At 42.4% G+C, this 14,581-nt stretch overlaps 1 protein-coding gene across 2 annotated transcripts in view; it reads left to right on the top strand.

Moving 5' to 3' along the window:
- Positions 1 to 13,053, top strand: part of RDH10 (retinol dehydrogenase 10) — a 41,200-nt gene extending 28,147 nt beyond the window's left edge. For both annotated transcript variants that reach the window (XM_054018472.1, XM_054018471.1), the window contains exons 3-6: positions 4,676 to 4,774; positions 8,317 to 8,462; positions 9,569 to 9,700; positions 11,641 to 13,053. In XM_054018472.1, coding sequence (XP_053874447.1) covers positions 4,676 to 4,774; positions 8,317 to 8,462; positions 9,569 to 9,700; positions 11,641 to 11,764 — 501 coding nt within the window. In that variant the 3' untranslated portion in view covers positions 11,765 to 13,053. The remainder of the gene's footprint in view (positions 1 to 4,675; positions 4,775 to 8,316; positions 8,463 to 9,568; positions 9,701 to 11,640) is intronic.
- Positions 13,054 to 14,581: the final 1,528 nt, after the last annotated feature.

Genomic DNA, 14,581 nt, shown 5'->3' with positions numbered 1-14,581 from the left:
CTCAGCGCTTGGCTATAGACGATGGATTGTGTGGTGTGTCCAGGATGGAAGCTGGAGGCATGAAGGTAGGCATAGCAGTCAGTGGGTTTTCGATATAGGGGGTGTTAATGTGACCGTCACTTATTTGCACCGTGGTGTCTAGGAAGTGGACCTCTCATGTAGATTGGTCCAAGCTGAGGTTGATGGTGGGGTGGAAGCTATTGAAATCGTGGTGGAATTCTTCCAGAGTCTCCTTCCCAGGGATCCAGATGATGATGTCATCAATGTAGCTTAGGTAGAGAAGGGGCGCGAATGGACGAGAGCTGAGGAAGCGTTGTTCCAGATCAGCCATAAATATGTTGGCATATTGTGGGGCCATGCGGGTGCCCATAGCGGTACCACTGGTCTGGAGGTATATATTGTCACCAAATTTGAAATGATTGGAGTGAGGATAAAGTCACAGAGCTCAGCAACCAGTTGTGCTGTGGCATCATCAGGGATACTGTTCCTGACAGCTTGTATTCCATCTGTGTGTGGGATATTTGTGTAGAGAGCCTCCACATCCATGGTGGCTAGGATGGTGTTTTCTGGAAGATCACCAATGTATTGTAGTTTTCTCAGGAAATCAGTGGTGTCACGGAGATAGCTGGGAGTGCTGATGGTGTAGGGGCTGTGTAGAGAGTCAACATATCGGACAGTCCTTCAGTGAGAGTGCCAATTCCAGAGATGATGAGGCGTCCAGGATTTCCAGGTTTGTGGATCTTGGGTAGTAGATCGAATAACCCCGGTCGGGGCTCTAAGGGTATGTTGTTTTGTTCCTGTGTTAGTGTAGGGAGTGTCCTGAGTAGATGGTGCAATTTCTTAGTAAATTCCTCAGTGGGATCTAAGGCAAGTGGCCTGTAGAATTTGTTATTGGAGAGTTGTCTGGCAGCCTCCTTTTGGTAGTCAGATCTGTTCATGATGACAACAGCACCTCCTTTATCAGCCTCTTTGATTATAATGTCAGGGTTGTTTCTGAGGCTGTGGATGGCATTGCGTTCTGCACGACTTAGGTTATGAGGTAAGCGATGTGTTTTTCCAGAATTTCTGCCTGTGCACGTTGGCGGAAGCATTCTATGTATAGGTCCAGACTGTCATTTCGACCCTCAGGAGGAGTCCATTTGGAGTTCTTCTTCTTGTGCTGTTGGGGGGGGGGGGGGTAATCTGTGTATCCGTGCACTGTTCAATGTTATCTTGAAAGTATTCTTTGAGTCGGAGACGGTGAAAGTAGGCTTCCAGATCACCGCAGAACTGGATCATGTTTGTGGGGGTGGTGGGGCAAAAAGAGAGTCCCCGAGATAGGACAGACTCTTCTGCCGGGTTGAGTGTGTGGCAGGATACATTGACGGTATTGCTGGGTGAGGTAGGGGTACCACTGTTGTGACCCCCTGTGACAGGTAGGATTTTAGACAGCTTATGGTCCTTTCTCCTTTGTAGGGGGGTGGGGGGCAGGGATAGCTCAGTGGTTTGAGCATTGGCCTGCTAAACTCAGGGTTGTGAGTTCAGTCCTTGAGGGGGCCACTTGGGGATCTGGGGCAAAATCAGTACTTGGTCCTGCTAGTGAAGGCAGGGGGCTGGACTCGATGGCCTTTCAAGGTCCCTTCCAGTTCTAGGAGATGGGATATCTCCATTAATTATTATTATAAGTGTGTAATGTAGATCTCCTGTCTTATTTTAGTAAAGTCCGTTTGTGTGGAAGGTTGGTTATTTATGAAAGTCTCCATAAGGGGTTTGGGGAAGCTCTCAGTGGGGACCATATGAGAGTATGACTCTCATAAGGAAGGGAGTGGAGACTAGGATTTGTGGAAGCACTGAGCCTCGGTGCAGAGATCAAAAGGCATCTGCAGGTTTTTGGAAGGAATAAACCCCGCTTGCAGCAGGGGTAAATTCTGCCCTCTGAAACAACTTAAGAGGAAGGTTTAATGGAAATGAGAAGTCTACATAGGATGCTTGTAGCCAAACAGTAGCAGTTATCACTATCCACACAAGCTATTGGGCTCATCTTTTAAAAGGGGACACTTCACCAGTTAAAATGTACAACAGGGATATGACCGCATATGACAATTCAAAACATACAAACTACCTAAGCCAACTGTTTAGATGACTCTGAACTCTATTAGCTCAACTATTGCGGGAGGGATAGCTCAGTGGTTTGAGCATTGGCCTGCTAAACCCAGGGTTGTGGGTCCTTGAGGGCCACTTAGGGATCTGGGGCAAAATCAGTATTTGGTCCTGCTAGTGAAGGCAGGGGGCTGGACTCGATGACCTTTCGATGTCCCTTCCAGTTCTAGGAGATAGGATATCTCCATATATTAAAAATTAAAATTATTAAAAATTGCATCTGTTTTATTGTATGCAGTGCAGTTGTAGCAGAAGTTGGTCCCATGGAAGATATTACCTCACCCACTTTGTGTCTCTATTTTTATTGTAATCTTGGGCCTTCCTTGAGCTGAAAAGTTTCAGCTTAGGATTGATACACACAAATAGAGCTTTGTGGAGGAAGCAACAGCAACGTGTAGCTATGGCTGCTTTCAACCCATTGTAATGGGCCTCTAGTCAGTTGATACAATATAGATGGTTTCAAATCTCTGGTGTGTTTCTCCCAATTCCCATCCACGTCAACACTGTAAGAGAATGATTTATAGGACACCTCTTCTGATAACTTAATAGTGTCAGAGGCTGGAACCCACACTGAAACAACTCTACCCTCAGGGTGAAGCCTGTTACACTTCAGACCAGGCTGCCCTAGAACAAGTGGTTCTGTTGCCATGCAGCATGGAAGAGAAGTTGGAACTCTGTGTGCCTGGCACAGATTAGTCTGGCAAGTGAACTGAACTCTTGTTTCAAACTCCGTAAGAAGTTTACCGTGGCCTGCCATGACGGGAGGAATAAACAAGAGGGAGCTCACTTCAGACTTTCTGGGGGGGGGGAATTAATTATATGGCTGAAACAGAACCTAAAAGATGTATAGGAATCAACAGAAGAGGCAAGAGTTGGGGCTGTGTAATCTTCTATCACTTGCCAGCTGTCCACTGAAAACGTTCTTTTGTGTGGAGTTGGGTTTGGATTAGTCATTTAACACCTGCAGGCAAAAATGTAGTACAAGAACATGTGAAAATTGTTGAAGCAAAACTGTCCTGACATCTGATTAGAAAAAGCAGACAGCGTAAGAATGGAATTAGATGGATCCAGCTGTAGCTTTACACTTAAATAAAGTATGCAGCTGACATCAATTAAGTAGCAAATACTTACTGGGGCTCTTATGTGCTTTGAGCCTGGATCTAAGTTTTATGCTGGAAGTTTTGTTTTTGGGGAAGACTAAAGCAATTTTGAAACAGTCTTCAGTGGTATTGACTTGATTAAAGTAATGGCCCTGCTAGAGGTAGTTGGTGTTGAGATCAAGAATTGTTGGTATGATTTTCATTGGACCTGGTTATTAACCAGAAATGTGCTTCTAGAAGTAATAACTTCCTCTGTTCTTATAACTACCTGAGGTTGCTGTAGTTTAAGAACACTTTGATCATGGCTATTGTGTTAGAACCTAATGTAAATCATGACTGTAAGAGCAATTTTATTAAAATATTGTATCAGTAGTCTGTTTTGGGTGTTTTTGTAACTGCTGTTGAACATCTTGATATTTAATCCCAAGCAATTAAATTGCTTTATCAGTGAGACTTTACATTTTGGTTCTTCTTTCTTTTCAGATTAGAAATGTGTGACTACTTGCAATATAGTTATTGGGTAGTTAAGTCTTTTAGCATGTACAGGGTTTACATTAGCTTTTGGGCATAATAGGAGATTCAGACCAGAGTCTGAATCCCTTGACTTATCATGTTAAATCAGATCTCTTAATGTTCTAAGATTGAATAGCATAAGTGCAATAACCTTTGGTAAAATTGAAGTGGGCAAAAATCAAACATGCAAAGCTTCTAGTTTAAGTGAAGTTTTACTACTGAATTTTGAAACTCTTAAGTCTTACAATAAAAACATAGACATGTCTATAAGCATTGTTATAATTAATAATATATCATTAGATTATATAATATATTGGCCAATAACCATGAGATGAGTAGTTGAGATTAACAGGTAGTTTAGCTTATATGTGGAAGGTAATATAACCAAAATACTGGAGGCAAGGTTTTCTGCTGTTGTAAAATGATCAAGAAGATAATGAGTAAATCAGATAAAAATCACAAGAACCTCCCAACTTACAAAACACCTGGCCAACAGGCAACTTAAATTGGTAACTTTCACTAATCTTAACACAGCTATGGTGTATTAAACACTTTCCTTTCCTTTTTATAAAATTGACTTCCATTTTAGGGTCAAACTCTCTCTCTCTCTCTCTCTCTCTCTCTCTTTTTTTTTTTTTGTTTTTCCGGGGTAACTAGTCTCTCGTAGAAAAATAAACATGTCTGAGTTGAACTGATCTTTTAACCTTAGGATTTCTCAGGCTTTAAATCCTCTATGTCCCTTAGTCTGATGTGAAGAATGTAGTATAGTTTTTCTGTTGGCATTAATTTTGGAAAAACTCAGAAGTTCAAAATTGTGTATAATCATCTTGCATCTGATACTGAACTGGAATAGAGGTTTAGAATGACTAATGCTTTATTCTTACAGTAATAGACTTGTGTGCACTCTTTCTTTCATGTTATAGACCACTAAAGCATTCCTTCCCAAGATGCTGGAGATGAATCATGGACACATTGTGACAGTTGCAAGTTCCCTGGGACTGTTCAGTACTGCAGGAGTGGAGGTTTGTTTAACTGTGTAGTAAAGATTATATGTTGCTTTATCACAAATGATAAATGCCTTCTCCTGTTGTCAACAATGTAGTATAAGTAGGTTTGGAAATATTAGATTTTTGTCAGTAAATGCCAATTTCACTGTGTACACACAAACCGATGAAAAGGTATCTCCATCGATATTTACCAAAATTTACAAATAGGCAAAGTAAGAAAAATGCTGCTTGAGAAATTATTAGTGTATTTTGACATGTGATGTTGACAATTTGTTTTAACAGTTATAAAGCTTTAACTTTTTTGAAGCTCAACATCTACTGTCATTATATAATTTGTCTGACTGCTGCCACCCAGTTTCCTGCAACTGTGAAAATTTAAATCAATGAAACTCACAAAAAATGCTTTAAAGCAAACCTCAATATTATCCATTGAAATTATCAAAACAGTAAACACTGAATTCTGCCAAACCTAACTTTCATCCAATGAAAATATTACATTGATTTTTGCCCACTTCAATTTTACCAAATGCATTCAGAAACCAAGAACAATTCTTTAATGTCTTAGTTTGGGGAGGTGGGGGGCTTTATTTAACTAGCAAATTGAAAGAACTAGCAGGAGTCTTATTCACTGTGAGCCTATACACAATTTTCACATATCTCCGGAGTACCTTCCTAAGGATACGTCCTCACTACGGTGGGGGCGGGGGGGTCGATTTAAGATACGCAAATTCAGCTACATGAATAGCGTTGCTGAATTTGACGTATCGGAACCGACTTACCCCACTGTGAGGATGGCAGCAAATCAACCTCCGCAGCTCCCCCGTCGACTGCACTTACTCCTACCTGCCCTGGTGGAGTACAAGCGCCGATTCAGGGATCGAATGTCGCATCCTGACGAGACATGATAATTCGATCCCCGAGAGATCGATTTCTACTCGCCGATTCAGGCAGATAGTGTAGACATAGCCTTAAAGTGACTGTATGCAGCAACCACTGTCAATGCAGTGCATTATCAATCAGCAAATGCAATGTTCTAAAACATCATAGTTGGGTGGCCACTAGTTTGTGTGTTATCACAACATATATGCTTGTTGGGTACAACACTACCCTGCGAATGTGGATGAGAGTTAAGCGCAAGTCTCTTCACGCTACTCTTGAAGCTTTTAGGCCAAGATTTTCAGAAGTGACAAGTGACTTTTTTGGGTGCCTACTCTAAGACATCTTAAAGGGACCTAATATTTCAGAAAATGTTGAGTGCCGACCTGGAATCGGACCCCTTTAAGGTATGTCCAATTGGGGCACCCAAAACCACTAGTCAGTTCTGAATCTTGGCCTTTTTGCATAACTTGTTGGTGCATCAGAATAGGCAGTAAGACTTCGGTGTACTGCAGTTGTGTTGGGAGCCAAGGGACTGGAAAGCCACAAGCATGAGCTACACCTGTGCCATTACAATCCATTGCAAATAGTTATAGTCACTGAAAATTCATCCTTGTTGCTGGCAAAACACTGGCAACACTCGAGTGTTGTACAAGCTTTTCTAGGGCTGGCCCGGTTAATACCTGTGAATTGTAGAAGTCCCTGAATAGAAATAAAACCAGTGGTGCAAGTACGGTGGTACGGTCCGGTATGCTGTACCAGTAAGATATTTATAGCTGATACAGAGTACCAGAAAGACACAGGAGGAGCCCGCCCCCAGCTTTCCACGCAGCTGCGTCTCCTGAGTCCTCCTGCCTGGGGGTCTGTACTGCAGAAGTCTCTGGCGCAGTGGGAGGAGGACAGAAATTCCCCCTTCCCCTCCCCCCCAAAGTAACGTGGGGTGGACGTGGATCATGGTGAGGGGACGGGGAGCGCACAGGGGCAGGGAGGAGTCACGGGGAAGTCACGTGTCCTTCCCATGAGTGCAGCGTACCAGTAAGAAATGATTTCTACTTGCACCACTGAATAAAACTTAAATTAGCATCGCTCTCAAGACTTTGTAGATTATAGGACCCCGTCTTAGTGTTTCCAGTGGACCCATATGGCCTAGAGAGTATGCTTGTTTGAACTGATCAGCACTCAAGTATCTCTCTACGGGATGATCCTAATAGAAATTTTAGAATTGCAGCTGTGTCCTAGGTAACTCTTGGACTTCAATCCACACAACACCTCTGAGATGGGAAAGCTATATCCATTTTACAGTTGAGAAACTGAGGCAAAACTTAAGTAACTTGCCCAAGGCTCCATAGCAACTTAAGTGATGTGTTTAAATCCAGGGTTAAAAATACAGTAATTCTCACTTAACACTGTAATTATGTTCCTGAAAAATGCGACTTTAAGTGAAACGATGTTAAGCGAATCCAATTTCCCCATAAGAATGAATGTAAATGTGGGGGTTAGGTTCCAGGGAAAAAATATATATATATATATATATATATATATATATATATATATTTATTTTTTGGCCATACAGTACAATACTATAGTTGGGAGGTGCCCCCACTTTACCCCACACAGGCACAACCCACTGGCACTGGAGACAATGAGGCAGACAAGGAGGCTGAAGGTGCTGTAGGCTAGGAGAAGCACATTGCGCAGCAGCAGTGGCAGCTTCCCCTACTCTACAAGCACCAGGGGTGGGGGGCTCAACCCTTGGCCCGCCCACGCCACCCCTTCCCCCAAGCCCCCACCCTTAACCCACCTCTTCTTCGCCCCTTCCCCCTTTACTCCACACACCGCATCCTTGCTCCTCCCCCCTGCCTCCTACCCGCGGCAATCAGCTTGCTTGCAGCGTTCAGAAGGCAGGAGGGAGCAGGAAGGAGCGAGGACACAGCGCGCCGGTTCCCCCTCCCTCACCTGCCTCCTGAACACCGCAAGCCAGCTGATTGCCGCAGGCAGGAAGGAGGGGGGAGCCTGCGCGCCCAGTCCTTGCTCCTCCTCCCCCCCCCCCCCCCCTTGATAGCAGGGCTGCCAGCTGTGGACAAAGCAGGCAGCCAAACAACGTTATAGCGAAGCATTGCACAACTTTAAATGGAGCATGTTCTGTAATTGAGCAGGGACATAAGATCGAAACAACATTAAGCGAGAGGACGTTCAGTGGGGAGTTACAGTAGGGAGTTTTTGGCTCCAGGACTATGCGCGCTCAGAACTTGACTCTAAAAGTAGTATTACTAGCTACTGTGTCTCTAGTCTCTTGTTCTAACCTTTATTTTAAACAAATTGCCGTATCCATGTAATTTGCTGAATAAGGCCACTTAAATACACTTCAAAGGTCATCTCCTTGATACTTAATTCAAGTTTGTCTGCTTTCACGGAGTTCTTGTGTTAACTGCCCTAAATGTAACAAGACACTTGGGATGATGTGGCTGTGTATTCAATGCACATCTTTCATCTTGTTGCCACTTTGAAAATAGATCTACACAGAACCACATCAAATATGCCTTTCCTTTTAATATTATTTACTCTTTGTTACGTCATCACCTTTAACTTTGATTGAAAGGATAAAAGGATAGGCCCATTCAATCTGTTATACTCTTCCTTGTGATACAGTCTTATTTCTTCTTAATTCATTGCCTACATAGGATTATTGTGCCAGCAAATTTGGAGCTGTAGGTTTCCATGAATCTTTGAGCCATGAATTGAAGGCTGCTGACAAAGATGGCATTAAAACAACCCTGGTCTGCCCTTACCTTGTAGACACAGGAATGTTCAGAGGATGTAGAATCAGGTGAGTAGACCAACTGCATATTCTTTCTCTCTCCCTCCTGCCCTCCACACCACTGGAACTCTAGTCTTAATCCTCTAATTCTGAGCACTTTTTATTTAAACCCCCACCCCCCCCAAAAACAGTGAGGTTTGGGATTGCAAATTAATAGGAAAGAAAAAAACAGTTAAAATGACGCCTGCAGTACCTTTATTCATGTAACTCCTCTCAGTGTTAAAGATGGGTGTGCGATGGGGGGCAGTAAAGATGGGTGTGAGATGGGGACACGTGCACTTCAGGGTAGGTGCTGGTCAAGCATATGTCCAGTGACTGACTACTGATTTGGGGAATCTCTTACTAGTAGTGTGTAGAGAAATGTTTCAATTGTGTAATGTACTTTTGTATTTTTTTTCCCTGTATCATGTAATCTGCCTGAAGTTAGATGTTACTCAAAATACATTTATTCCAATACCAATAAAATTCTAGTGATTAAAGGTATTATGGGCAATGGGTTGATATGGCAATAGCAGATTTGCTGTGTGATCCAGGGCAAGTTGAATTACTTCCCTTGAGTTTAGCTTCTGTTTTTGAAGTAAGAATTATGATACTTGCCTTTTTATTACTACTATTTTTTTTAAGCATTCTGACATCCTGGGTTGTAGTGCTATACAAATATCCATTATTTTAGCCACAGTAAATGGTGTTAATCTCTTGCATGCATTTTCTAACAGTAGTCCTGGCAGAGATCTATGCCCGCAAAATATTGAGATTGTCTTTACCTGAAGCAATCTTTCATACACGCCAGCGACACTAAAATTTAATGTTTCCTAATATTGAATTAAAATGGCACTTAATAGAACAACATGTGATCAAATTATATGTGTTGTGTGTAGCTTAAATCTGATTATCGATGGTCTTTATAATTAAACGAAGCTAAAATATTAATACAACATCATTGCAAAGTTGCTGCTACTTGAGTATTAAATAATTAGTTTTTAAATACTCTAAACAGGTGAGCTAATACACTCTAGAACTAGACACTGTGCTTTAATTATTAATGAAGTAAACAGATTTTTACCAAAGTCATCTATCTACTTTTGTCAACCTATTTTAAAAATGAAATCTTTCAGAAAAGAAATTGAGCCTTTCCTCCCACCTCTGAAACCAGACTACTGTGTAAAGCAGGCTATGAGAGCTATCCTCACTGATCAGCCTATGATTTGCACACCTCGCTTGATGTACATGGTAACCTTCATGAAAAGGTAATTTATGAAATACTAGCCACTAAGCACTTCAGACAAATGTACAGATTTAAATCCAAAAAGCTTAGTCAGAGGCCTGTTTCCCTGGAGTGCTATGCACAGATCTCTGCCTTGGCTCACAAGATCACTTTACACAACATGAGCTCCATGGATCTGGGGACTTACAGGATGAGTTCCCTTTTCCAGAAAAGCCTGAGGCTCCACTAATTTCCCTGCCGCAATCTTCCACACTGTAGAACCCCTTTATGAGTGTGTCCTGAGGTAGTTGCCAGCAGAAGAATCTGTAGCAGCCAAGCCCCAGAGTCAATGCGGAGGCCCTAGGCTCCTGCAGATTCCCTGGGACCTACACAGATCTTGTGGGAGAGGGGGAAATCTGTAAGTAGAACCTACTACTCGGCCTGAAAAAGCAGGGGAACAAAAACTTTCCTCTCTCCCCATTCACTTGAGTGATATATTTTTTTAAGTAGAGGGAATCTGTTCTCTGTAGCTAAGCTGGGCATTCCAGCACTGGGGTTTCCTCTCAATATCAGAGGCAGAACCTGACCAATTGTTCATAAGGAGCTGACTGGATTCCACCCACTTGAGCAGCACACCATTCATACTGCTTTTTGGCAGCTCTACAGATAATCTATTCCTAGATTTTTATTCTCCAGTATGCAGCACATAGGAAGAGTGTTTAAAACTTCACAAAGTTTTATTTTATTTTATTTTTTTCCAACCCTTTCTTATTGCCTTCTTGTGAGGAATTTGGACCTAGGCATTTGAGGGTTCTGTTCCATTCATAATGCAGCAGCTCCTGATCATGGTGGACAGGCACACCCAAGAGTCCAGGAGGTGTTTTTGTTCCTCAGCATCATGTCAGCCCTTCTCGGGAGGGAGTCTGTGCCTCTTCTGGCAACAAGTTGGAAGCTTTATCCGCAGCTCCTTTAGAACTGGCTGGAGATGCAGCATGCTCAGTGGCTTCTTCAGAGGCTGCCTCAGTGCTCTTGCACAGACAGTGCTCCATGCAGCATCAGCAGCCAGATCAAAGACCCTTCCTGCTGTCTCCCATTCAGCACTCCAGCTTTCCAACAGGGAGATCAAAGGCCCTCTCAGCAGCTTCTGGGCAATCCACGCCCCAGGCAGCGGCAGTTAGATCAAAGGCCTTCTTCCAGTGTTACTGCACAAGCAGTGCTACCACCAGCAGCAGAACCTGCATCAGCAACATCTACCTCCCAATGCTCCAGCAGTGGAGGAGTTGACTTCTAACAGCTCAGATCCTGCTGTGTGCCTCATTGGTCCCAATCCAGCAGCCATTCAGCTTCCAACAGCTTACTTGGCACCTAGTGCATAACTAGGGCTTCTGGTTGCTATGGTAATACAAATATGTATGAGTGGAGGGAGGAGTGTGGAAAGCCTGCTTTCCCCATTGGAATTTCCTTGGAGAAGACTGAGGGGAACCTCAGTCCTCCTTGTTCTGGGGTATCTTCTATGGGAGGGAAAATTAGGCCCAAAAGATGAGGATATGGGTTGTGACAGCAAGTGATTAAGCTATGGAGTTACTGCACATCTTTATCTCTACAGTTTGGGAGTTTTGTGTCTCGTAAATGTACAATGTCTTATTTTGCTAATGCTGCTTCGAGGGGAGGCTTAGATTTTAGCAGACCTTTTGTTTTTAAACAGAGGCAGCACAGGCTAGGTCATTAAGAGGGTTTAGGGGTTCCATGCTAAAGGCTTGGAAAGGAGTAGGAGACAAAAGAAAGTCTATCTGTGTAGTTTGAGCTGACTTGTATTTTTATTCTCTTCATAAATATCCTAGTGAAATGAGAAACATAAAATGTTTTGTCCCTTAGGTAGCCCAGAAATGGCTAAACTATGTCTCCATAAAAATGATCATGGTACACAGTAAGTTTCATTCCACTGCCATATAACAGATTTATAACCTCTCCCCTTTTCTTCAGCATCCTGCCCTTTGAAGCAGTTGTGTGCATGTACCGGTTCTTGGGAGCAGACAAGTGTATGTACCCTTTCATTGCTCAAAGAAAACAGGCTACAAACAACAATGAAGCAAAAAATGGAATTTAACACTGTTTTGTACGGACTGGCATTTGTAGCTCAATATGATCAAAAATGTTACATGACTGAGTTCTGAAGTGCACTTGCATCTAGCTGATGCAAATGTCAACATTTTACTGTGGCATTCTCTTTGATCTTAAACCTGTGTATTGAACTTAAAAATCAATGTTGTTTTTTTTTACATGCTGTAAATAAACTGACTATAGAGTACTTGGAAAATGTGATAGATAAAGTGAATTTAAAATGTAGCTGCCACCATTGTCCTTTAGACTGTTACTGTATGTACAGTAAAGCTAGTTATACTACTTTTTTGTAGAGATGCACTGTGTGAGATCTTTTCCTCAGACTGCCAATGTTTAAAAGCTGTCTACAACTAGAAGATGCAGTGTTTCAGAAATGGCTTTTTCTTTCTCTCTGTATTAAAACAAAATCATGCAATTTAAACTACTCCTACGTGTGACCTTTTTAGCTAATTCAAGGACTGATTATGAATGCATCTTTCTACATGTTAACCCAAGCTGTAAAGGACCCATGGCTGATCTGTGGTGTCATTCTTTTATGTAGTGACTGCATGCCTTCTATGTTTAAAAAGGAATTTGTAAATCTCCAATTCAAAGGCAAATAGATGTCTTTGGAATATTTTCAAAGCAAAGCTGTATTGAGCATCTCATTTTCTTTTTCCTGAGAAATGCGGTCTGTGGTTTAAACCATCCAACTCTTTCAAGTCACTTGACCTGAAATGTGCTCTGTGTTCTGTCCATCACTCTGGATGGCAGACTCCTGCCCTAATAAACTACATTTTTTCTTCCTTCTTAATCTTCCTTCCGTCAGCCCCACTGCACCCGCATCACCACACCCTCTGAGGAAGTTGTATTAAATTTCTGTAGCTGAGCTCTTGCCTAAAATACAAAGCAACTCCAGCAGAGATACAAATTGTTTATGTAAGTCCTGGTTTTGTGCCAACTATTAGCAAAAGAAAGAGGAAAATAATGCTTGATGCAGCTTTACATGTGGAATATGGAAGGGTGTAAAGACTTTTTTTGAAAGTTGTATTTGCATTGTAGAACAGCAAATGACATTTTTACAGTATTTTTTGTAAAGCAAACAATTTTGTGCCTTGAATTTGGTAATTTGTGTATTAGTGAAACATTGTAAAAGTGAACTTCTACCTCTGTATCTTAATGTATACCATCCACTTGTAAATTACTATCAAACAAATTATGTGATTACTTTTTTAGAATGTCTTGTTAAATAGTGACCAATGTTTGTTTATTAAAGTGAGCCACCTTTTACTTAAACCGTGATCAGGATGTTTCCTTGAACGGCTTATTGATGTCACAGTACTAACTTATTGATATCAGTTACATGGCCTTTGGCATCAACCTAGTTCAAATAATGAACAGTTACTCATTACTGAACTAACTTTCTGCATGTTCTAGAACCTGGTGGTACAACCCTTTAATGAAGGTAATGAAAGTCCTGCCTCAGTAAGTACTGCAGGATTAGGCCTCTGGTTACAGTGTTTCAAAGCGATCAAATCACTCTTTCACTAACTAACTGGTTACAGAAGCCACTCAAAATATGTGTTTATGATTTGTCTAACCTAAACAATCTTGGTTTTGGTTTTTGGCAGCACTTTAACTCCATCTGTTCAGAAACTAATAGACAATGCACTGTAACCCCCTAGTGTGCATACAGTTATTCTGTAACAATCTAAAGGATGCTTACGTGTCTATAGCTTATTTCAGTAAACCTACTGTAATGGCAATAAGTACTGCTGTTACAGCATGCATATGAGGGGATTGTGCTGCACTGACTATATGCTACTTCAGTTTGTTTAGAAACTAATACACTGCGTGTAGACTAGTCTTTGTACCATATCCCCCTATATAAACGACCAACTTTTTAAAAAATAAGTGCTGTTTTTTCAAGGCTATACTGTCTGGTATATCTAGATGAACTTACCATTACAGAAAATACAAGTTCTCTCAAAGGAGCAAATTTGGTAACACAGGAGGGAGAAGCTAGCTGGAAGCTGCTTCATTTCCTAAGTTAGACAAGTGTTGTGTTATTGTAAAAATTATTCTTTATGATAGTGACTTCAAATTGGAACTGGTTTAATAAGCTTTTACTTAGTCCCTGGTAGCCCTATACAGTTATACCAGAATGAGTTGGACTCTGTCCTTTTCTAGAATTAACTAAGTTTTTTGATTGTAGAATCTTCTTGTGTTTTCCCCTCATTTTCTTGCTGTAACATCCTGAGTTTGAAATTAAATACACCTCTACCCAGCAGCGTATTATTGCCTAGGCCAACAAATTTGCAGGGGCGGCAAATTTGCTCGCACCCCTTCCCCAAATCCCCGGCCCGCCGCCTCCTCCCCCAGGCGCGCCACGCTTCCCTCCTTCCACCTCCTTCCCAGGCTTGCCACGTGAAAGCGCTGGGAGGCAGGGAGGGAGAAGTGAGTAGCGACGCACTCGGAGGAGGTGGAGCAGAGGTGAGCTGGGGCCCACGGGTGCGGGGAGTAACCCGGGGGGCCGGGAACCGCTCCCCACCCCAGCTCACCTCTGCTCCACTGCCACCATCCCCCGAGCACGCCGCAACTCCCCTTCTCCCCCCAAGCTTGCCACAGGGGAGCGGAGGTGAGCTCATGCCGGGGGGAGGGAGGGAGAGGCGGCAAATTTGTTAATCTGCCACTGCCTCTACCCTGATATAACGCTGTCCTCGGGAGTCAAAAAATCTTACTACATTATAGGTAAAACTGCATTATATTGAACTTACTTTGATCCACCAGAGTGTACAGCCCCCCCGCCTCCTCGAGCACTACT

The sequence above is a fragment of the Malaclemys terrapin genome, chromosome 2 (assembly GCF_027887155.1).
Source record: "Malaclemys terrapin pileata isolate rMalTer1 chromosome 2, rMalTer1.hap1, whole genome shotgun sequence".
NCBI classification, from domain to species: domain Eukaryota; kingdom Metazoa; phylum Chordata; order Testudines; family Emydidae; genus Malaclemys; species Malaclemys terrapin.
This window is presented reverse-complemented; position numbering and strand designations above follow the sequence as displayed.